Below are 25,741 nucleotides of genomic sequence, written 5' to 3' on the forward strand. Positions count from 1 at the left end.
GAGTGATTTTCCCAGATCTCTTTTCCAACTCACTGGTACTCTCTACAGTTGTATTTAATGTATTGTTTGAACCACCCAGTAAGTTTCTAACTTCAGTGTCTGCATACACATTCTACCTTTTTTTGTAACTGCTCCTTCTTTTTTCATGGTCTCTTATTCTCATGTTCCTACTTTCTTTTAAATCTGTAATCATTCTAAACATACTTATTGTTTTATCTGATGGCCATATTATCTGAAGTTCAGGGAGATAAATTTTTGCTTTTTGTTTTGTCTGTAGATTTTGACTCAAGGTAGATGTTTTCTCTGAAGTTTTGTAATTTTAGACTGTAAATTCATTGAAAGTAGGGTTTTATCTGTGGAAATCCTTTGTGACTTGAGTTGAGAGAATACTCTTCTAAACAAGTTTTGCATTTGCTTCTTCTGGGTCCTTGGGGAGAGGGGGGTATCGTTGCCGACGAGCACCACTTTTAATATTAAGTTCTTGGCTTGGGGGTCCCAGAACTATGGTAATAGTAAAAGTTTCAACTTCATACTCCGACTCCAGAGAAGCCCAGGCCACCGGCTGAAATGTTTACGAGTTGTTTTCTTCCCCATCCAGGTTCAAGACAGCACAGCAAGATTCCTTGTTGTCTTTCTGCAATGAGAAGGGTTTTAAGTCTACTCTTAGGCTGAGGGTACAGCACTTTAAGTGTCCAGGCTGTATGTAGGGGTCTCAGTAACAGCTGAGGCATGAATTCTTGACTCTTGCTTGTACATTGAAATATTACAGAGACTGGCAGGTCTCCCCGGAGAAGCTACAGTGTTGGCTCATGTGCACTCAACAGTTTTTCTCTCCCCTGTGTTTCTGGCCCATCCTTTCTTTCTAATTCAGTTATATTAATCTAAAGTTCACGTTCCACTGGTGGGCTAAGATTGTTGGCTGTTTTGTTCACTGCTGTATCCTCAGTGCCTGGAACAGAGCCTGGCAAATGTTAGACAATAGATACACTAAATGAATTCATCCAAAGGTATTTATTATATTTTACCCAGCAATTCTGGATATTTCATAGCAAGGGAGTTGGCAGCTAATCTAGGTTGCCACATTGCTTGAAATAGAAAGTACAATGGACTCTCAAAGAAAAAAGAATGCAAAGGTTGAAAAGACTCAGACCTTGATGACTTCTTCTAATCCTCATTTCAAGGAATGACCCTAAAGAAACAGAACCAAATTCTCACTGACTCAGTAAGTACAGTAAATCAGTTCATCTGTGCTGATTAGATAATGCCTTCTGTCCAGTACAAATCTTCCTTTTACATCTTCTTGTTTATCTTCAAGGTTTTTCATACTCAAATATCTTTATATAAATAGCCTTACAATCAGTAGTCTGATGATAACGGTGATTAGAACTGTTGTTTACGTATATAGTATTTTATGGTTTTTAAAGCACATTTAAAATTTTCATTTGATTTGTGTGCAACTGTCAGAAATGTTTAAGTGACAGATAAACTGTGGTGACAGTTTTTACACAGTGCCATATTTTAACCAAAGGCTTGCAGAGTTATGTAAATGGACAATTCACTTTCAAATACTTAGCTTGTGTGAGAATCGCTAGATAAAACAATGAACCAGAGGAGCAAGTTTATGTGAAAGTGATTTTCTGAGGGAGGTGAGGTCTCTCTTCTCTAATTTCCGTTATACCATTTCTTATCTTTTTATTATAGTATGGGGGATGGGGGTGAGAAAGGAGAGGAGAAGAAAACACCTTGAATATGTAACTGTTTTCGTTCAATTTGGGCTCCACTGAGTTGTGGTATGACTAAGTACACATATTTTCTTGACTCAAATTTTTCCCATTTATGAGGAAAATTCTTGCTACTTAATTTTTTTTCTCCATAGGGATGTGATGTCAACTAAATGTCTGCAATATATACGATATTTTCTGAGCAAAGGAGATATTTTTAATGTAATGTACTATTTTCAGTGTCATAAAATACTTTGTATTTGTAATACGCCTTTCCTAGTAGCTCCTGAAACGTAGCCAGATGAAGGAGGTGTTTACCATTTTTACCATTAGAAAAATTTACCATTAGAAAATCAAGGAAAAGCAACTTCTGTAAGGCCACTGAGTTAGTTGATAATGGAGCAAAAGATTAAGCTAAATCTAAGAATTACGTTGGGATTTTCAAACGCAAAAGCTCACGATGATTCGGTCCTTGTACACTTGGGGCATCAACTCCAAGCTCTGGTCACTAGCTGCACTGTTTACAACAGCCAAGACATGGAAACAGCCTAAGTGCCCATTGACAGACGATTGGCTTAAGAAGACGTTGTATATATCTACAAGGGAATATTACTAAGCCTTCAAAAAGAATGAAATATTGCCATTTGCAGTAACATGGATGGATTAATATGGTAATAAAATATACAACAGCAAAGTGTTTTACAGGTTTTGTTTTGGTGACCTGTTTTACGAAAGAGGTCAGTTTTGCAGAAAACTTCAGTTTTGCTTGAGACAGGTGGGAGAAGGTAAAGATACAGCCAGGAGGTAAAGTGAGAATGAATGAATTTGGTGGTAGAGGAACAAAGGCTTTAACCCCAGCATTGCTAATCCCCAGTAAACGGGTGTGGCTCCTTCTAAATGTTTGTCTAGTTCAACTCGGTCTGTGTATCTTGTAAATTCCTGGGGGGGCCAGAACCAGAGTTTATTCATACATTCAACTCACCGTCTTTGGTATCCAAGAGTTCTCAAGCCACAGGAAGAAGAATGCTTCTCCGATTCTCTAGTAGTCGGTCAAGTTGAAAACGTTTCTGTTCTTCTGTGGCTCTCTTCCCTTCCCCCAGCCTCATCCCCTGTCCTTCATCTCCCTCCCCCTCCCTCTCTCCAGCCCTCCATCTTCCATCACCCATTTGTCTTCTGTTAGCCGACTCCACTCAAACTGCGAAGTTATCTTAAAGCGGCACAGCCATCAGCCCCTAGCCTTCTATCTCCCTTCCAGAATAGAGTGTTTCTTCCCTGGGGACATTTGTAGCCAGCCCGCCAAAGCCTTAAAGGGCACATGTGCACATGTGGACATACACCCACACAAAGGTATTTGTATGTCCCAGCAGCTATTATTTTCTCTCCCCACTTTCCTGTTTGAAAGTCCCTTTCCACTGTGGCCCCTGAAGACCACAGCCCAAGGCTGTGAACCAGAGAGAGCTAGACTGAATTGCACCTAGCTGTCCGGAAGCTGCCTGTAGTGGCTTTTAATTAAAAAAAAAAAAAAAAAAAAATTCAAACCAGCAAATATGCCCAGTTAGGTTAAAAAAAAAAAAAAAAAGATGTTCCTTTTTTTTTTTTTTTTCAAATTCTTGGCATGATTCTGTGGTTATAGTAGATGGGAAAAAGGCTCCGCTGAACTTCATGACTAAGAGATCAGATTCCCTCTTCTCTGGGAACTGCCAAGACAGTAGTTTATTTTTGATGCCTGTGATATTTCCGATTCTTGCTTTGTTGCCTGTGAAAGGAAAAACGTTTCCTCTTCAGAGATACTGGATCGTGTGTTCTTACTTCTTGCGGACAAGGCTCTTGAGTTACTTTGTTTTCCCTCATGATGTTCTGCCCTGAAGCTGCCTATTTCTTCCAGCTTAATAAGTTGCCTTTAGCACTTACTGTATGTCAGGCCCTGTATTTTTTAGATTCCTTTAAATAAGCACTATAAAATAAATGAAGCCCAGAGAGATATGTGACTTATTCAAGAAAACACCCCATGAAAAATAAGTCTCCCATGTTTATTGTCATTTGTCTCTGCGGCCCCTCCGCCTCACTGGTTCATACAGCAGAGTTGCTATCCAGGAAAGCGGTCAAAAGTTTCTTTTCTTCCCCCTGTGGAGCTCAGTGAATATGCCTTCATTTGCTTGGAATTGGGTTTTATAATTTGATTAAACTGGAATCTACTGCGTTGTCAAATAGCTTTTTGTGGTCTAGTAGGCGGCACACCTTACTGTGTACCTTACTATCCAGGCTCTTACCCCCAGCTGATAGGTTTAATGGGATGGCCTTCAACGTTCTGTCGAAGAGCTAACTTCTTTGGTGGCAGAGAGCTGAGCAAAATGAGCAAAGTCGAGCCTATCTAATGTTTATTAATATAATGTGAATTTGAACAGATAGCTGCTATCATTTGTGTCCAGTTTATCAAATAAAAACAAGCAACTGTCAGGCTGTCATGAAAGTTATATGAGCAGTAGGCATTTGAACAAAGAAAGATAGGCTGAAAGAAACAGCACTAGTGAGGTACAGTGTATAATTTCTAGTAGGCATAGTGCCAAGAATTTAATTTTTTTTAAAAAAAGTAGGGAAGACTATGTGGAAAAAATAACCTACATCTTTTCTAAAATATCTAATTTGGAGGATTTTTAATCATAAGCTTTAAAATATAAGGAAAACATACTATACTTGGCAAGTTAGAGTACATATTTTATGTATTGTTTCATATCTTATATATTTATATCTTATATATTCTTATATATTTTAGGTAATCTCTCCATTATTCACACATCTTAAAAGGTAGATTTTAAATATTGGAACATATGCCATGATTCAAAAGAAATATTCTGAAAAAACCAGTTTTTGTAGTGAGTTACATGGTACCTGCCTGGACGAGATGACACCCCCCTCCCAAGGTCCTGTTATTTCCTAAATATCACCAATCATTCAGCATATTTTTAGGCATCTTCGAAGCACAAGGCTTAGTGAAGGCACTGAAAAATCCAGAGAGCTTTAAGAGTCCCTGCCTTTCAGGATCTAAGAATTTAGTTGGGGAAATAAGACACGTTTGCAAATTACCTTACAATTAAAGGCAATACGGATGTGTAACTGAACCACTTTGCTGTACACCTGAAACTAACACAACATTGTAAATCAACTATATTTCAGTAAAAGAAAAGAAAAGGCAATATGAGCGGGCCCCACTTTTTACTTCAACTCTCCCTTCATTGACTTCTTCACCAATAGTCATTCATTCAACAAATATTTATTGAGTATCTGTCATCGTGTGGTCCTTAGGGGTTCCAAGGTGACTCTCCATAGAGAGTCTAACAGGGGACATGAAACCTATAAAAGTAGTATAATACAGAGGGAAAAGTGAAAAGAGCCATGGAAAAGAAAGATAAAAGGGACTTCCCTGGTGAAGCAGTGGTTAAGAATCCGCCTGCCAATGCAGGGACACGGGTTCGAGCCCTGGTCCAGGAAGATCCCACACGCCGCAGAGCAACTAAGCCCGTGCGCCACAACTACTGAGCCCGCGAACCGCAACTACTGAAGCCCGCTCGCCTAGAGCCTGTGCTTCGCAACAAGAGAAGCCACCGCAATGAGAAGCCCACGCACCGCAACGAAGAGTAGCCCCCGCTTGCCGCAACTAGAGAAAGCCTGCACACAGCAACAAAGACCCAACACAGCCAAAAATAAATAAGATAAATACATTTATTTTAAAAAAGAAAAAGAGAAGAAAGATAAAAGACTCTAAGAAGACTCAGGAGAAATAACTGATTTCTACTTGAAGAAAACAGAAGGGGTGTCATCATTCTTAGAGCTTGACATACACAGGGTTTGGATATAGAAAGTTGGAGGAACATGTCTTTCAAATAGAAGCCACTACACAGAAGGGGAAAGCTGTGGTGGAGATATAGTGGGTACAGCAAGCTTGACTAGAACGGGGATACATCAAGAGATTCATGGGGGTAACATTTGCAAAGATATCGTGAACAAGTATCACATTCACCTTTAGAGTTCACTTTATGCTTTATAGGCAAAACGCCTTTGGAGTTTTCCAGGAATAAAATGACATGTTCAGAGCTATGTTTCAGGAACACTGAACTTGGTGAGGTCTGTGAGGTCTCATCTGAAACTTTTTCTCAAGCCTGTGCAAAGCCTGTATCAGTGGATTAGCTTAAAGCAAAGGCTACAGTTGATGTTTTGGTTGTTCTTGGGTGGATCTGCCCACCTATATTAAATTCTAAGTGCTGGTCTCCAAGTCCAAACCCTGTTCTCTGTTTCCTTGTGCCCACTTTGAACCTTGGTCATAAAACTTCCCTGGATATTCATCTGTCTTCCTATGAGGTGAAAAGAGAATGTTCTGTTCTCAGTACTTTCCTTAAGTAAACTTTTTGATCTTAAAAACACTTCAAATCATGTAACTGGTCATGTTTCCCTCTTTTCCCTCTTTGCAACAAGGTAATTTAGAGCCAGATTTCTACCCTACTCTAAAAATGTGTAGAACTATATACAGCAGGCATTTTGTCCACTCACCTCATATCTGGCTTTATCTTTCCCACTTTCAGTTTTCTTTTATTCTATCTTCCTCTCTATGTTCAATTTTATTTTATCTTGTTATACTTTATAAAAGTAATCTATCTTGAATAAGTCAGTAAAAATAAATACATACGCCAGCTACTTCTCATGTCCTGTAAGCCAGAATCTCTAGAACTAGCATTGACCTCCAACCGAATCCTTGGATTTTGCTTCTTTTTGTGATGGCCAGAATTTAAATTTCTGGCCATCCTCCCCATCTCGCTCAGACTCTGCACTTATTCTGTTCCATCAGATTTTAGATTGAACCTATCTTTCATTATCTGGATTTGTTTTATTAGTAGCCCTCCTAATTAGGTAGTCAAATCAAAAGAGGTCCCAGCAGACAGAACACGGTGTGCTGAAATAACCTCAGACAACTGGAAAAAGGAAGGATGTTTGCATGATATCTTGCACATTTTAAGTTCCTAATGAATACTTGCTAAATGAATGAGTGAATCCAGAGAAAGCAACAGCAGAAACTAATTAGTTTCAAAACCTTAAATGGAAGGTTTTAACCCACGATTTATATTTTGATTTAAGAATAAGAATCTTCCAGAAACTGACACAACATTGTAACTCAACAATACTTCAATAAAAAATAAAAAATTTTTTAAAACTGAAAAAGAATAAGAATCTTAAGTTCAACATAATGAAATATATGATGATAACAGACCTTAAATCTTTTAATGTTTTAGTAACAATCTTAATAGTTATAATGCTTTATCATTTACACAGTGCTTTCACCTGTTACTGACTTAGCAGATCCTTAGAACATAGAAGTTTGATAAATGCCTGTGGGGTGAATGACTAAGTGTGTGAATAAATGAATGAATGAGTGCATTTCATTGAATCTTTAGATTGCACTAATACCTGGATGGGACAGTGGTATTGGATTATCCAAAAAGTTCGTTTGGGTTTTCATAAGATGCTATGAAAAACCCAAATAAACTTTTTGGCCAGCAATATTTCCCACATTACAATTGAAGAAACAGAGGCTCACTATCATGGTGACTGACAGAGGTAGGAAGTAAATTTGGTACCCTGACTTCTACGACACTGCTCTTCCCTCGACATAGTACAATATCTGATATATCATTTATTCTATGTAACCTATCTGTAATATAAAACCATTCTTTCATGGAGCTGTACGTAAAAACATGGGAGTCATCTGCTGCTTTCTAGGCACAGTCTTAATACTTTTCCTTTTGAAATGTTTCTCTTCTTTTTGTCTTTGTTGTGAGGCCGACCTAGTCTAGGCCCTCGTAACTGTAGCTTATTCTATGTCATCTTATAAACAGCTTCTTGAAATGTTCCTTAAAGACGCCTATAGAGATTCTAATCATATGCACTGACGCTAAGAACACCAAAGCTAAGTAGTTAAATGATTCCTGAGTAATAAATCTGACATGAATTTTAAACTTTGTTTCTTTTATTCTCACACGACTAAAACTGTATGTGCTCTTTTAACCCTGCCATGTCTTCAAAGGCTAATTTCACTTTAACTGAGAATTAGACTTCCGTAATTTTTCATGAGCACCAAAACAATGGACCAAGTAAGATTTCTATAGTTTCCAGAATGGGAATCTTCAAGAATAGTGACTGTACAAGGAAGCAACTCTGTTTCATAGATTTAGGTGTGATCTCTGTCCCTCATTTCAAGAGTAAGAAATTATTAGTTGTTAAATGATATGATACGGATTATTAGAGACCCCTGGAAACATGGTGTTACTGATATTATATACTGTGGGAGGAGTAATTTTAATTGTTGTACCCTGTAAAGCGGTTTGATACTATGTATTCAAACTCTTACATATCATGTATCCATTTCATGCAACCAGAATTCCAATGGTAGACCGTGTTAACAGTCACTGCTGGAGTTCACACTGTAGATGAAAGATACCCCCTGTGTTTCCTGTTCTCTTTTAATATGTGCATTTATATTAATAGCATGATTTAATACATCACTTTAAAATTATATTGCACTTTGAACTGAAGTTAGTCAAAAATTGACATGTGTGCGGAACCATAATAAGTTTAGCATTAAATTAAGGAGTCATCTGTCTGTTGGCTAAAATGTAGTATTTGTGCATTCTAGCATGTCCAAAGCTAGGTAATGAGAATGAGAAGTGGGTCTCAAATGTTCCATTCATTTGTGTATTTTAACTTATGACTTATTAGCTTTAGAGAATTTTTTCCTGGTTACAACCCACTGTTGTGTTTATATTTTGAACTTGCTGGATCCTTTATGATTCCGGTTTAGAACAAAATATTTGTACCACTGACATAGTGGCATGAGTCTCTCTGATCACTTATGACTTACACCAAAATGTAGTTCTACTGCATACTGTGAAATTGGAAAATCTGTTCTGCATGTGTTCTAATGGATGTAACGGTCATTAAGTATATGAGTCTTCTGACGTTGTAATCAGCTGTGATTCAGTCTGTTAAATATCCATGAAACAACATCTGCTTCACAGAGTGACCTTCTGCTAAAGAATACTTAGCGTCTATTAGTAGATCATAGTGCAGACCTGCCTTATTTGAAATGCGCTAAACTAGTCTACTGCTGTTTAGCAACTAGCTTGTAATAATTTATTGCCGTTAAATAAAGCTTAAAAAAACTCCATTAAATAATTATAGGGATTATATGCATTTACAAAACCTTTGTGTTCTACAGAAATTACCCATTTAATTTCAGGGTTGGTTTGTTTAAAAAAGCTGAAATCTAAAGGCACATTAGGGGAGCTGTCAGATGCTATTTTCTGTAGGTGTTAATAAAACCAGATGAAAAAAAGATCTGAAACAAATTAAAACCAAAAGCAATTTTACCATCTGTGGTATATTAATTAGAACTTTGTGTATCAAGGGTAAACTTGCTCTTAGAGAATGTCACTGAACACCCGCTTAATAGAACAATATGCACATGTATTAGGTTATGGATTTACATGCAGTTTTTCATGCTAATTCATCTACAGTGGATCCCCAAGAAATTGGTAGTGTGTATAGATGCGCATGTGCACGTACACGTAAATATAACGTTTCCATCTCTTTTTTCAGAGCAACCTGCAAACAACCAAGGCCAGTCCACCCTGCAGCCTCTGCCGCCGTCCCAGAAGCAGCACGTCACACAGCACCGCCCATCCATCACTTCTCTCAACAGAAACTCCCTGACCAATAGAAGGAACCAGAGTCCGGCCCCGCCGGCTGCTTTGCCCGCCGAGCTGCAAACCACACCCGAGTCCGTCCAGCTGCAGGACAGCTGGGTCCTTGGCAGTAATGTACCACTGGAAAGCAGGTAAGCCTTGAAGTTGAGACTTTCAGAGTATTTGATTGTTAGCACCACACAGCGTACCTGCATGGAGAATGCATGTTTGACAACAGTCAACAAACCATATTTTTTAAATATCTGAAATGGAAAGATAAACTAGTCCCCAACCCTTTCCTCACCGAGAGAGATTTACCATTCTTATATACTCTCTGTTTTGTCTTCTCTAGAAACAGTTCCAGATGACTGGTACTCTTTTAGTTGCTGGACCAATGAACTTTCCTATCCTTTTCACACATTTTGTAGCCTACAAGAGATGAGAATAAATGGCTTCAGTGAGACTTTTCTTTGCTACCATTTTTCTTCTTATCTCCAGATGATCAGGCATGTAGAGAAAAGGATGGAAATGTAAATGTGATTCTCAGTCCCATGATTCACTGATTATATTGAGCATCTCCTCGGTTCCAGACATCCCTGCTTTTCACAGACTCCGTTTTGTCCATCACATCCTAAAATCGTAGTGGACCCCCACTGATGATGCTTCAGCACAAGTCAGAGGACCACCTGTTAAGGATATTTTAGTTCTTGCAATATGAGGGAGATGGGACCTTTAAGGTTCCTTCCATCATTATTTCCATTCATTTTTAGACAATTCTATTAGAAAATTCTTCCTTATGATTCCTGAAATTTCCATCCTCTGGTCATCACCATGCAGTTGAGAATCTGTAACTGTACAAAATCATTTTGCCCCATTTCTACAGCATGGCCCGCTCTCAGCGTGGCCTGTGGACCCCTTCACTTCCAGAAGCTTCGCCAGCTCAGCGCTCTTTCTCTGACACCTACTGGTGTTCAGTGAGGTTCTTAATGACTTCTAGCACATCTCAGGCCGCACCAGAGTGTAGATCAGTAAGAGCTATTTTGAGCTAATTCATTTCATTTTTAAATATCTCCGGGTACAGAAAATCTTACCTTCTTCCTTCGGCCAAGACCTCAACAGTCAGCATCTCCTTTGTATCACGTATCACACAAGCAAAGAGTGTGGTGTCCTAACTCATGGGTCTCCTATTGGCAGCTTGGCAGCAAGTTCCTCTAACACTCCTATTGCTATTTATTTCTTTCCTGCCCTAAGGTTCCAATAGGTTCAGAGAAAAAGACTCATCACCACGTAAAGCCAGAAACCAGAGGGCTCTGGACCTCCTGGGAGGATGACCTGCCCTGTAGAGCCCCTGGCTAAAGTCAGCATTTAAATTAGCTTCTGGGTGAAGAAACGGGTCTCATGATGAATAAATTGCTTTTTTTTTTTCTTTTTGCCATTAATTGCATGATCTAAACCAATTCTGCCCTGAGGATGAGCAAGCAGCATGTCCTCACAGTTAGTTGTCAACAATAAAAATATTTCTGTCTTTTCTTTTACTCTTGACCTAAAAAGAAGTTTCCAAAGAACCCTTGTCTTTTCATCTACAGTGTCAGCCAAGAGTAGGTGGGTTTTATTATTTATTTTGTAATATTGAACAGTCTTCTGGGAAAAATTAGAAAGTGCAGGAGAAGTAGGCAAACAGCAGGTTTCTTCACTTAAAGACAAAGAATCATGTACACAGATTTTTTTCTTAGCCCAGAGCTAAATTTACTCAGTGTCATTAATTAGCACACACTGAACAATCAACACTGATGCACTATTGTCATTTGGAAAAAAATTCATTAGGAAAAAAGTAATTTTCCAGTTGAGCCATCAAATTGAATATGGATAATTGCATTGTAGTTGACGGTAATTGTTTTGACAAATATTTATGAAATATGCCAAGTTAGGTCATCAGAAATGTGTTTAATTTAGGGGACGTGGTAGTTAGCGCAAAAGCCTCAAAAACCGGTGATAGGAAAGTTGGTATTCCTTGAAGCCATGTCTTATAGAGCAGATATTTGGAATAATTTGGGGGAAAGGTAAGTGTGTTCTTGTTATTCCTCATATTGTGCTAATGAACATTTGTTGCTGGGAAGTTAGGGAAGAAAGTAGCTCCTTAGAGTACAACCCACAGTAGCTATTTGTGAAATTGTAGTTGATTTCTCTAAATTCAGACCGTATAAGAAATCACTCTCAGGGCGATTTCAAAGCCGTACCCTTTGAAATTCCATTTCAAAGCAGTACCGTTAGTGAACCATCAATGGAATTACATTGTATAGTTTTATGAATTGACATAGTAAGAAAATCTATCAGTTGATACTCACACACATATATAGAAAGTATAATGAATTTGAAAATTGTGCATCATGCTAAAATTTTTCAATCTGTAGTGTGATTTTGTTATTTTCTCCTTTTCCAATGTTCACATCTTATAATATTACTAATCAAAAAAAATGGCATTTCAACTTGCAGGTACTCAGTGAATCAACCTAGGCAGAGGTGTGAAAATTTCACACTGTACTGACATAGTGCCACTGTGGTTTCTTTAATAGTCTCACTTGGCTGGAACTCTTGAGGTGAAGAACCAGTCCTACTTATCATTGATTTTTCCTTTTTTAGTTAAGGTTCCCTATTGAGTATGATTCTCAGTTTCAACTATATTAACAACTTTATCCAGACTTGTGTCTGCCTTTGACTATTTTTTAATCTAGTGTAGAGTTTCGTCTTTGGCAATTATTGCTATTTATACATAGACTCATCTCACTGATTGTCACTTTTCTGAAACTGTCATTTAAAGGATGTAAGCTATAAAGATTGAAATTCAGTTCTGTGTAGATAAGAATCTCTGGTTTTTTTCTCTTTGTCTCTTCCCCTTTTCTCCTTTCAGCATATCCTGATAATAGTTGGTTACAAGTGGCATGTAATAATCGATGAAAATCTCAAGTCATTTGCACCTAAACTTGGTACAGAAGACATAAAAGATGTGTCCTATCTGTTTCAACGTAGCTTTCCTTTTGATTTAGTAAAAAGCATGTTTTCCCACCAGCAGTTTCTTGCTTCCATAAAAGTGTGTATGTCCTTTCTTTAATGAATTTAGCCGTTGCTGCCGCTGGAGACTGTCGATGTTATTGTGTACTGTGCACTTCTACCCACTAAACAGAGTAGCTCTGGTCGCCCATCTCCAGCGAGTTTCAGATCTAGAGTCACGTCAAGATGCGAACAAGCATTTGCCGTTTATAAGCATATTCTTATTATCTCATCATCTCCTAAAAGTAACAATCAGGGCCTAGACAGAACACCAGTACTTGCTTAGAACTTTTCTGAAGACTCCTTTTCTTTGAGCTCAGTATTTCTTGTCCTTTGTATAATTCATTTTTAGGGCATCTGATAGCCTATAGCTCATCCTTTGTTTATTTTATACTTCAGCTGCTTCCGTACATAATAATAGCTGCTACCAGAATATAGAGCAGCTGAAGAAAAGTGTACACTTGACTCAGGCTAGCACCACTTAAAGGTGCAGTATGGAGACTCTCATTGAGAAGCCTGACCTTCTGCAATTGTAAAGTTAATTGCCTGCAAGTTGCTCATTTATATATGTGAGTTACGTAGCTTAGTAGTTACCTATTAGATGGTAACCAAGTGGTTCATGTGTAGCTATTTAATAAAAGATTTATTAAAGTCTCGTTTATTGAAATCTGCTCTGGCCTTGATAGTTCATTAGTGATGTTCCCATAGCTTTTTACCTTGTAGCTCAGCAATGCTTTGCTAATTATTAATGTATGAAATTGCATATTAAATTACCTTTTTATTATTGCATTTTTAATTCAAATATCAAGATGTCTTGGGCTGCTTTAATGTGAGATCAATTGCTACATCTTCTAAAAAAAAAAAAAAACCTAAACAGAAGTATCATTTACTAAAGTAAGATATTCTCCTTTTTTCCCCCCTCTTTTATCTTCACTCTAAATGGGTCTAAGGAAAAGCAAAGACAATCAGGTCTGAGTCAGCCTTGCCTGTTAGAAGGCAGCAACACACACGTCCTGGCCGCATAGTACCAGGGTAGAGCTTTCCCAGTTGAAAAATTGTACCTCCACCTACAAGCTGCTAACATACTAATGAATAGTAAACATCAAGGGATTCCAGATCTCTTGAAATATTTCACCTTTAATAACTTACGGTATTTGTTAAAAGGCCCATAGAGGGATATGTGTCCAGTTGTAAGAGTAATAGGAAGACAGAGGAAGACGGATGTGTGATTCAGGAGGATTTGCTAGGAGGTGTTTATATTTAAGACTCGTTTCAATTTGTGGCTTAAAAATTTTTGTCTCAATAAGAGGAGGGTAATTCCAGAAGCTGCTGCAGTCCTAGCTCAGTGCCTGTGTTCTGTCGTAACCATATAATTTATCATCAAACCAGGACAATATGGGAGGGAAAGGGGACCATGAACAGTTACATTGGAACTACAGGCATAAACTCAGGCTGTTGTGGGCAAAGAGGCGTATGGCCACCCTACCAAGTGTTATTCCCCAGAGTCAAGTTACTTGGTAAGTTCCAATTATTTTATATATAAGGTAAATAATAACAGAGATCAAATGAGAGGCAGTGGAAAGGCAGCCCTTGGTTGAATACAGGTGTGACTCCTACTTTGAAATTTTCTAGTTTCTGTTGCCAACATGTAGCAAATATTTAACCCTTTGTCAACCCCTTCACAGAGAAAGCTTCTGTTGGCCCCCAAAACGTGTCACTCCTAGAAATGATACATAAAATGGTCATCTTTATTTTCTTCTCACAGTATCAAGAGAACAGGAGGAGGCATATACTGAAGTCAGCATGTTGAATGACTTTTTTTCCCCAAAAAGTTCAAATTTAATTTCTTAAATGTGAAATGTTAAAGGTAAATCATGTATTAACTAAAAATGTTAAACAAAGATAAATTTTGATCCTGGTTTTACTCAAAGATCCATGTATCTCTGGCAACATTATAATTTGGTTTCTGAAACCATTCTCTTATACTGAAAGAGTCCTCATTCTAAAATAAAGTATGAGATAAAGATTCAAAGATGATTGCTAAGTGAAAGCCAGAGCATCATTTTTAATACAAGATTGCTACTAACCAGTTGCAATGCTACAGTCTCAGTATGGTTGTTGAGCAGGCATCATGCCAGTAATTAAAATGAGAAAGTAGGCTGTGGACTGATTGTAGCTCTAAAATAAAGGTCATTCCCAGGAGTCAATATTGATATATATTCCTGAATAAAACCTAGTAGATCTAGTAGAGATATAAACACAGTTTAGCATCATGAGAAGAACATGTGCTTTGCAGTCAGACCTGATTTTTAATCGTAGATCCATCATTTAAACTAGCTATGTCGTCATCTACAAATTATTTAATTATTTAATTATTTAAATCTGAGGTCAGTTTCCAATGCAATAATAATACCTACTCATAATAGCGTTGTATTAAATGAAATAATGTAAACAACTCATCTGGCAGTAGGTGCTTCATAAATGTTTTTTCTAAATATGACCAAACAGTAATAATAGTAATAACAACCATTGCATAGGATAAGATAACCCAACTGGTTAACAGCCGAACGAATTTTATTATTAAGTAGCTCTCTTCTCTCCAGGAATGAAGAACATATTTGTCTTAACTGGAATAATTATGTCTAATTTATCTTTATGAGTTAGGTAGTCCAAGCCTTAACCATAGTTTTACCAGAATAAAATCTCTTGGTTTTTTTTTTTTTTTTTTCACTATTCCTATCATTCAACAAAAAGTACATGAATTTTTGCAAGTCTGTTAATTTTGTTCTTGAGAAGAAAAAAAAAAAATCTTCAAATTATAATGAAAGGCAACTATTCATATCCCTGAAACCTTTAGTTAACTAAAGTAATAAATGTTTGGAATGAATCCATAAAAGCCTTGATAGATGCATTGTCTTCACATCAGTCAGAAGTTAGACCCCAGTTATATTTAAGGTTTTTAAAGCTTTAGGTATCTTTTGAGTATGATGAAGTTACTGTACAAAAGAGTAGGAGTGTTATTTTGTTTAACTGAGGTGAACCAGTTTTCTTTAATAGCAATTAAGATACCAAGAAAGTATGCATTAATCATTTGCTGTAGGCCTTAGATGATTTTTGAAAGCATAATTCCAACCAGTTGCAAGTACTGTATACTCTGATAACGTTTGGTTTTGGATAAACAGCAATCTGTATAAACTATTCATATATGATAACCTGAATTTCCATATACCTAGAGTAATGAATTCTTAATTACTCCTAACACATTTCTGGTCGCTTCTCTGAACGTGATCAGAGTAAAAGGTCATCTGTGCCATTACTCTGGTCATAGCTAATGACTGTGATTTAATCATAATCTTTTTCTGGATATGACCTATTCATTTTAAGACACCTCTCTTCTTCCTCGGCAACTGTTTTTGGAAGTTTTTAAAAATTCTTTTACTCTTCACTAATGTTGTCTGTGAAAATATGTTTCAATCCTCTTCCCTTGATTTTGTGTGTGTGTGTGTGTGTGTGTGTTTGTGTGTGTTGTCTTTACTTAACATCATTACTACATGTTGATTTTATCCTTTCCTAGCATTTATTGTCCAATTTTAAAACTATGTGTTTCTCTCTAAAATTTCATCCTCTGGTTTCATCACCAATTAATATATACCCTGCCAAAGACAATTGCTTTTCTTTTCCTGCGTTTCTTCATTTTGCCTTGACATTCTTGTGCCTGTTTTATTTCTTTCTCCTTTAATTGCAAACGTGAGTGTGTCCTATTACACCATTCTCAGAACCCTTTCTTCTTAGCCCATTAAGATTAAATTCTTGAACATGCAATTAGCCAACTAAGTTTAATAAATTCTATTTGATAACCCCTCTGATTCTGCTAAGACCCTCTTTATGATTTCTTAGCATCTCACCTCATATTCTGAACCACTTAAAATGCTACTACCAGAAGTCATCTTGTTCCAGTTACATCCTGCACTAATAGAATATTGCTTCTTTCTGGTCATGGTGTACTAGACACCAGATCTGGGTTAAAATCTCAACATCCTACTAGCTATATAACCTTGGGCCAAGTACTCATACATTTTTATCTCGTTTTCTCATAAGATGGGTTTGATGATACTTCACAAACATTTTATAAGTATTCCTTGAAATATTATATGTAAGGTATCTGGCACTTCAGTTTCTTTTCTTTTCTTTATTCTTTTCTTATGCTATACCTTTAAAAATAAAATAATTGAGTTAGCATTTATAAAGGTAAATGACAGCTACCAAGGCAGTGAAGGCAATGACAATTGCCAGGAACTTACATGCTGATTAATTTCTGTGAGCAATTAGGTAGCATTCTCAGCTTTGGAGCTAGGTATTTTGTTATTGTGAGAAGAATCACTATATCCTCAGTTTAATTGGGGTGACTTCCTAGAGGAAATAAATTATGAAGTAAATTTTCAAAGACAGGGCTTGTTTTAGAAAAAGCTAACAGTGATAATATGGGGAAGAAATTATCTGAGATAGTGGTGGAGTAGTGATACTTCATAAAATAAAGCCTGAATGCATTCATTCATTCAGCAGATGTTTATGAAATGTACCCGTATGAAAAACTCACGTTTATTATGGAGGACCTGTAGAAGGTATGACTGCTTCTGAAAAAGATTGGACTATATTCCAGAGCAAATTTCAGGGTTGGAATTGATTTTAGAGATGATCTAATCTTAACTTCTTTTTAAGGCCCATGGAGATTTAGTAAAGTGCCTGAGATCATGTGATCACTAGCATTCAGCTAGATCTCAGGTTCCAAATTCATTACCTTTTCTTCTTGTAGTGTCTCCACATTTTTTTTTATTACATATGAAAGGGAAAAATAAAGTACTCAACTCCAAAATGTATGTATTTATCAAATTAAAAATTATACAGTTGTAGCAATGTACTAATCTTATGCATGTTATCATACATATATAAGACTAAAAATTGAAAGGATGAAATGAAATAGATAATATTTTAAAATAATTTTCTTTTATTTAAGTCTATTAAGTTCATTTAGTAAATTATTTATTAAATACGCACTTATGAAATAATTACATACCAAAGTCATCATACCTTAAACATTTTTCAATCCTATCTAACAATTATATATACTTCCTTTTGGCAAATAAAAGTTGTGTATATTTAGATTGTACAATTTGTCTTTCTAAGGTGTACATGATGATTTTATGTGTGTGTGCGTGCGTGTGTGTGCGTGCGTGTGTGTGTGCATGCGTGCGTGTGTATATATATATCTATTTCTATAACTGAGTTTACTAGCACACCCATCACGTCACAGAGTTATCTTTTGTGTGTATGTGTGGTGAGAACACTTGGGATCCACTCTTGTCGCAATTTCAAGGACACAATGTAGTAGTAGTTTCTGTAATGACGAGGCTGCGCATTAGCTCCCGACTTGCTCACCTTGTAACCGGAGGTGTCTCCCCACTTCTCATGCCTCCCAGCCCCAGGTCTTGGCGACCAGACCATTCTGCTCTCTGGTTCTATGAGTTTGACTTCTTTTTTTTTTTTTTTTTTTTGGCCATGCCGCACAGCATGTGGGATCTTAGTTCGCTGACCAGGGATCGAACCCACGCCCCCTGCATTGGGAGCACAGAGTCTTAACCAGTGGACCGCCAGGGAAGTCCCGAAGTTGACTTTTTAAAATTCGACATATAAATGAGATCATACAGTATCTGTTGTAACTTGGCTAATTTCATCTTCTAGCAAACTAATTGGATGTTGTTGCATTTTCACACTTTTAAGTAAACAAAGGCAAAACCCACTAAAATACCATGTTTTGCGGACTTTTAAGCAGTTTAGAAAACTGATAATTGGCATAGGTGGCAATCATCGTTCTTGGCAACAAAATTATAATGAGAATAATTCCAAATGTACGTTTTAAAAATATTCTCTCTGGACTAAGAGTTTCTTCAGAGAAGCAGTACTTTCTTACTCATTCTTGAATAATACCTGTACCTTAAAGAGACAGATAAATAATTTTTTCAAAAATAAATTCTTGGTAGCATACTACTGACAGCCACTTGTCATCACCGAAAAGGTCAGCAAATTTGGACCCATTTTATATGTTTAACCCATTTTTATGGTTTATAACTCTTTGGGGGTACTTTGCCATGAGCTCGCTGGCTAACCTTTAAGTGGTGAAAAAAGATTTTCAAGATCACTCCACTACTCATCCCAAAGAATGAGTGAAGGATTTTGTATTGAATTAATCACACACAAGCTGCAAAAACTAAAAGGTGAGGGCGTTACTGGTAACCCCTCCTCTCGGTGAGATCTTTTCTCTGTCTCAGGATACCTCGTGGACATTAATGACTTTCCAACAAAAGGCCTGGGTGTCGGCTCCGCAGTCATCAGTGTATTCAGTGTCGTAGAAGCCTGGTATCTTATTTGTAAAATACGAGAGAAATACAGACAGAAGGGTGCTTTACACATGCATTAAGATACATAGCTCATGTGGCGACTACTACTATATTATATCACTGGTTAAGAACATAAGTTTTAAGGACAAAAAGTCATGACTTTGCCCCTGTATTAACTTTGCCAAGTTAAGGCTCAGTTTTCTCATCTTAGAAAAAGTAGAGTTTGCAATCACACAGAGTGGGGATTTTATGAAGTTTAAATTACATAATTTTTTCTTTGTATACAGGAAATAGGTCCTCAATCAGCCTAACTTATTAAACCACTCACCACTCTTTGCACTGGTTGTTTTCTGTTTTGTTTTGTTAAATACTTCTTGTTCACTGTCACACATCTGATTGATTAGGATACCTTCAACGTCTCTTAACAACCCTGGAATTCTTTTATTCTTCATCGACTTACATCGACACCTGAAATTCTTCTCTTTACCTATATCATGCTTCCTTCTCAAATTTATAGAAAGAGCTTTGCTGAGCAATTTTAAGCTCTCAATAATTAAATGAATTAATAATTAAGTAGATTAAATCTTGTTCAAATAGCACATAGGAATTTTAAGATCTTTTTCATTTCCATCTTAATTTTAATATATTTAGTATGTAATAACTGCCAACAGTAGTGTAATTGATATCTTAAAACATGTAGGAAAATATCTAATATAGATTTGGGCATTTGATACCACGGCTACACAGTTAAAATAACTAAAATATAACAAAGACTATTAAACTATTCTAGCCATCTTGATAACGGTTAAAAAGAATCTGCATATTTAATCTGGTTGTTCAGTTCTTAATGCTCCCAAGCAAACTGTATAACATGTCTTGTTGCTTGATTATAAACATGTCTAAGTTAAAACAAGTCATAATAAAAATATTTTGCTTCCTATTGTAGACCTATTTATTTTTTACAACTGTGGTTATACTTAAATTTTAGATTATATGTCTCTCGCTTAAGACTGAAAAGTGAATGTATAAGACAGTAAAGAATTCACTAAAATATGTTTCCCACAAATCACCTTAATACTGTCTAGAATTTTGCCTCCCAATTTTCAGAGATCAGTTAACACATAATGCTGTACTTACCACGTACCTGTTTGTACATTCAGTATCATTATAAATTGATACAGAGGCAATTGCTAAAATGTATAATTATTAATACATTCGTATTGCAATTTTTTGTAAAATATTATAAAACAATTTTTGTCTCAAACCTCTCATACAACCACTAATAGCTCATATTAATTCAGGTAACAGCAGTGAAATGTATCTTGTTTATAAGCTTTTCATTTAAGACATTTTTCTTGCTGGGATCACCTCCTAGTGTGAAAGTTGTCCAAAGATAATAGCACATCAATTCAAAAGTGTAATAGATTTGAGAACACAACATGCTATCAGCATGAAATAGTTTATCAGTCTCACTAACTCACTGTGTCACAGCTAGAATCATTACATATTTGTTTTTTGTTTTCATGTCAAAATATGTAATTTACATTCTAATGCTGATTACTCACTTGGAGGATGTTTAATTTTCTTATTTAAAATATTTTTCTTTAAAATGCATACCATAATTAAAAGTCGTACAAGAAGAGGCATTTTAATTAGTAGGAGTCTAAAATATTTCCTTTTTTTGCAATTCAGGGATGCACAGTATATTACACTATAAAGCATTTTCAATTAGATTTATAATAATAATACCTTTATATTAGAAGCAAAATAATTAGTCCATTTTGTTTTTTGGTTTTTTTTAGAAAGTACACTTTTTTTTTTTTTTTGGCTGCATTGAGTCTTCGTTGCTGCGTGCGGGCTTTCTCTAGTTGTGGCCAGTGGGGGCTATTCTTCGTTGCGGTGCGCAGGCTTCTCATTGCAGTGGCTTCTCTTATTGCGGAGCACGGGCTCTAGACACATGGGCTTCAGAAGTTGTGGTGCACGGGCTCAGTAGTTGTGGCGCACGAGTTTAGTTGCCCTGTGGCCTCTGGGGTCTTCCCGGACCAGAGGTCAAACCCGTGTCCCCTGCATTGGCAGGCGGATTCTTAACCACTGTGCCACCAGGGAAGTCCCAGTTAATCCATTCTTGAATGAGCCCTGTCCAATTCTTAGAAAATTTACACACACACCCACACACATGCACACATCACCTTTTCTAGACTCATCCTATTTAAAAATTAGCAGAAATTAAATGATCAAAATACAAGGTGAAAAAATATTGAGGTTTAGTTTATCATTAACTCACTCGAGGTAAATTTTATTTTTTCTTAACTGTTTCACCTTTTTAATCCACCCTTGAGACAAGCCTCTTCCGTTTTTAGATCCCATTTGATACTTTTTTATTCTTAGTTAGAGCTTTTGGCAAGTGCTGCTGCTACCATGGTGGTTATTGAAGCAGTTAATTAAAAACTAGTCCTCCAACTACTTTTTACTTTCCTTCTACCAGTTAAGTACTACTCTTAACTGGTTCTGTCACTCCCACCCTTGAAAGCACGTTTTAATATAATACGTAAAGGATGAAAGAAAAAACTTTACCTGTAATAATGAGGATTCAGTGGGGGATTTCTGCTGCCTCTGAACGTCAGGGAAACAGTTTTTTTTCATCATGTAGTTTTGTGATCAGAAGCTACCACTGCTGCGACCTTTGTCTGGGGGTGTGTGTGTCAGTGCAGACACCGTGGCCAGTGCTGGGAACAGCACCTTGATTGTCACTGCTTTGTCCTCAGCTGCTTCAAAGGAGGAAACTTAGGGAGAAAGCATGTTGTGCGGGAAAATACTCTTATTTTTTTCCTTCCCCTCAAAGTAGCAGATGTGAAAAGGAGTAAGGAGGTTATATTTGTGTGTGTGTATACAGTGCTTTTAAAATGTTTAGAATTGACTTTTCCAGAAGTCTCTTCTAATAGATAAAGAGAATGAGTAGAGATGGCTGTTTCTTTCCTAGATAGATTTTAATCCAGGTAATACATTGAAGCAAAGTCTTTAGAGGAAAAAAATAACATATAAAAACAATTCCAGCCAGAAAGGTTAAGAGTAGAGAAATAGCATCATTTCTATGAAGAAAAGTAGTGAAACCTTTTGGGAAGCTGTAAATACCCAAGGTGAATTATCAGCTAGCCTTCTACATGACTCACAAATCCAAGTGTCAAGTTCAAAGAGAAAAGGAGGAACTCCCTAAAAGAAGGTACTTGTGAAATAAGATAGTATGTTGCTGAATGTTTGATAAGCACATGGAAATATAGATACCTCTAGGAAACAGAAGAGCCAGGAGAGAATGGATACTGGTGTCTAATTTAGAGATAAAGTAAAGGCCAATAAACATCGTAGACATTCAAAAGTAGCAATGAGATTAAAAAGGATGAAGCAACCAATTTCTTAACCAACAGGTGAAACTGAAAGGGAGGGACAATGAAGGGGGGGTATTGGAAGTAAGGAATTGAGTGAGATGACACAAAACAATGAAAAATATCTAAACCATTTGATTCTGAGAGCAGATGGATTGAGCCTCGTATTGTACAAATTACAGTTGCTCTAAATTGACTACTTGAAGTGAGCTAGCAGCAGTGACTGTCTAAGCAGGAGTCTTTTGAGCTGATTTTCTGTTTTGTTGTACAATCTGGATGGCAGTCTTGAATAAAGTGTGGTCCCTGGTCCAGCAGCATTAGCTGCTGGCGTTCCACCCCAGACCTTCTCTAACAAGCCTGCCAAGGGATTCTGATGCGAACCAAAGTTTGAGAACCATTGCTTTAATGTATGTAATAGTCTCGAAGTACATTTCTGCTCATGTTGGTGGCCTAACCCTTGACTCTGTAAGTTCACAAGGCCCTACCGAAATCTGTGAGTCCATCATCAGTCTGATGGAACCGTTTCCATGAGAAACATAGGTGACTGCAGAATCCTTTTTGCAGTCTCATGCAGATGTTAGTGTGGGTAGGCTTCTCCCTGGAAATTCGTAGCAGCCTCTGCAATCTCTTAGTTCCGGGATCCTCACAGAACTGCTTAGGGCCATCATCCTTGACTGGTAGAGATTTCTTTCCAAACAGCTAGGTATTTAAGCACAGTAAGTAATTGCAGATGTCTCTGGATATCTATTGAGAATCAGTTGCTGAAAGGTAAGGGAAACCAGTAGGAACCCAGCCTTGAATAGAAACAGCTAATTTTCTACATGCGCTTGCTTTCTTTAGTTTTCTGTTTAATAGCTGCCAAAAATTTTATATTTGCTTGCATCATTATCCTAAAGCACACCACTTAAATAAACTGCTTTTTCAAGTCTTTTAATCAGTTACAAAATGTTGCTAAGTATATATTTAGCAGATAATCCACTTGGCTTTGGAATTGAAAAATCAGAATTTGATCGTGAAAATTCTTTTTTTTTTTTTTAAAGTACAAACAGATTATTGTTTATATTTATTTATTTATTTATGGCTGTGTTGGGTCTTCATTTCTGTGCAAGGGCTTTCTCTAGTTGTGGCAAGCGGGGGCCACTCTTCATCGCAGTGCGCGGGCCTCTCACTATCGCGGCCTCTCTTGTTGCGGAGCACAGGCTCCAGACGCACAGGCTCAGTAATTGTGGCTCACGGGCCCAGTTGCTCCGCGGCATGTGGGATCCACCCAGACCAGGGCTCGAACCCGTGTCCCCTGCGCTGGCAGGCAGACTCTCAACCACTGCGCCACCAGGGAAGCCCTGATAGTGAAAATTCTAAAGACTGTGATAATGAAGCACAGGTTTTAAGGTTCAGAGTGCTCAGATAATAGTTAATATCATCTTTGAGTTTTATCATTTCTTATATATACTGACAGGGCTTCCCTGGTGGCGCAGTGGTTAAGAATCTGCCTGCCAATGCAGGGAACACGGGTTTGAGCCCTGGTCCAGGAAGATCCCACATGCTGCGGAGCAACTAAGCCTGCAAGCCGCAACTACTGAGCCCACGTGACGCAACTAGAGAAAGCCGCACACAGCAATGAAGAACCAAAGCAGCCAAAAATAAATAAATGAAATAAATTTATAAATAAATAAATACTGACAAATATTTGGGGCTGTTTTAACTCCTGCAATATTTAATATATATCCTCTCAATGATAGATTACAGGTAATTAAGTGAGTGATAATGGGCAATATGAAAGATAACACACAATAATTAAATTTTGTATATTTTGAAAAGTTTTAGAAAGTATTTTATCTTAAAATGAATTCCAGGCAAACCATGCATTGTTTGGGCATCATCAAGTGACTAAAACTATTTTGAACTCAGTAGTTAATTTTAGCTTTCATATATTACCAGGTAAATTTAATCCACAAGTGTGGGATTCATTTGCTTTAAATCTGAAAATGTCGTTTCAGAAGCGCTGTTTGATGTTGAGGAAATCCTGTGAGACCTTTAATAAGCCTCTTAAATCCAGAAAGTTATATTTTGCCGGAAGGAAAAAGAGCCTATCTATAACTTAAAATTTCCTTAGCTCTTAAGTGAGAACTTTGGATTCTGAAAATGTTGTAAATTTGGCCAAATATTGCCAATCTTTCTTCTTACTGGCACATTGTCTTTGAAATCAGAGCATCCAATTTGCAGCAAGCAGTCTATATTATAGGTAAAATTTTTATTGATTTGCCTAGAAACATACACGGAAGGCAAGGCCTGGAGACATTTAAACAGCCCACATTTAGTTTGATGTAAATCACTCTCTATTCAACAAAGACTATAAGAAGAGGAAGAAAGCATCATGTCCTGTGCAACAGAGCCTTTCTCCCCCTAAGATGTAACAGGTTTTAGACAACAGAAATATTTTTCCAGGTGTCTGTGTGTCACCAGTAAAGGTTTCAGCTGTGCCTTAGGGACAGGAACAGAACACTGACTGCTATTCTCTTTTCATTCTCATCATTTGCTTTGTTTGCTCATCTCTCAAAAGGTTTTTAATGCTTTATAAAACATGGAAGGGAAAAAAAAAAACCCCTCTTTTCTATGAAGATAACCAATTATGAAGTTAATCTAATTAAAATTTCATTCAGTGGTTGCACACTTTCTTTTTGACTTTTATCTTCTATCCTGATGTCCCACTGAGGAAATGACTCACACGGCTTTGAATGATGCTATAACACATTTTCCAGGGATGCTTCTCATTTGGTTCCTATAATTTCCGACTTATTAAACCATGTTCTTGATTTTAGAGGAGTATCATGATTATATTAAGCTCCTGAACAAAAGACTAGTATTAACCTGTTTGTTTCCTGGTGACGCTTGTAAGCTTACAATTTAATTGTATCTTATAACTTGTTTAATTTTGTACTTGATGTTAGGATCTTATAAAATGAGCACTGAATAAATTGATATTACATATAATATAGAAAGGCACATTTAAATTTACTCCAAAAATCTGATTATGTTTCCACTAAAAATCTTAACAATAGTAAGTTTTGTGGTGATTACTTTGAAAGACAAAAACAATCAAAAGTGAAGAGTTACCAAGGAACAACATGTACCTGCAGAGAGACTGAGTAAAACAGCAAGAAAAAGCAATTGTAAGTGGTCTGAGGTAAAGGTAGATAGAAATTATGACTGGACATATAGAAGTAATTCAGTGTATTGTGCAGGTTCAGTACTTAAAACATGACATTTCACTTGAGAGTAGAAGGAAATTTGAAATGAAAATGTTACTGTGCCCATTCTTGGTGTTTGCCAAACAAATTAAAAAGAGGAAGTTGAGGTATAAGAACTCAGAAGAACTTCTCCACCCTGGCAAAAATAAAGAAAAGAAAAGAAAAGAATGAAACAGAGAAAAAAGCAAAGGAGAAATGCTGTAAAGGAAAGAATGTAAG

General features: G+C 36.9%; 1 protein-coding gene across 1 annotated transcript in view; it reads left to right on the forward strand.

The window, feature by feature from the left end:
- The window catches only part of TENM3 (teneurin transmembrane protein 3), a 2,383,554-nt gene that overhangs the window by 2,212,754 nt on the left and 145,059 nt on the right, over nt 1–25,741 (forward strand). The window contains exon 11 of the mRNA XM_082374697.1: nt 9,366–9,603. Within this exon, the coding sequence (XP_082230823.1) occupies nt 9,366–9,603 (238 nt within the window). The remainder of the gene's footprint in view (nt 1–9,365; nt 9,604–25,741) is intronic.

The sequence above is a fragment of the Balaenoptera borealis genome (genome assembly GCF_965194805.1).
Source record: "Balaenoptera borealis genome assembly, chromosome: 21".
NCBI lineage: Eukaryota > Metazoa > Chordata > Mammalia > Artiodactyla > Balaenopteridae > Balaenoptera > Balaenoptera borealis.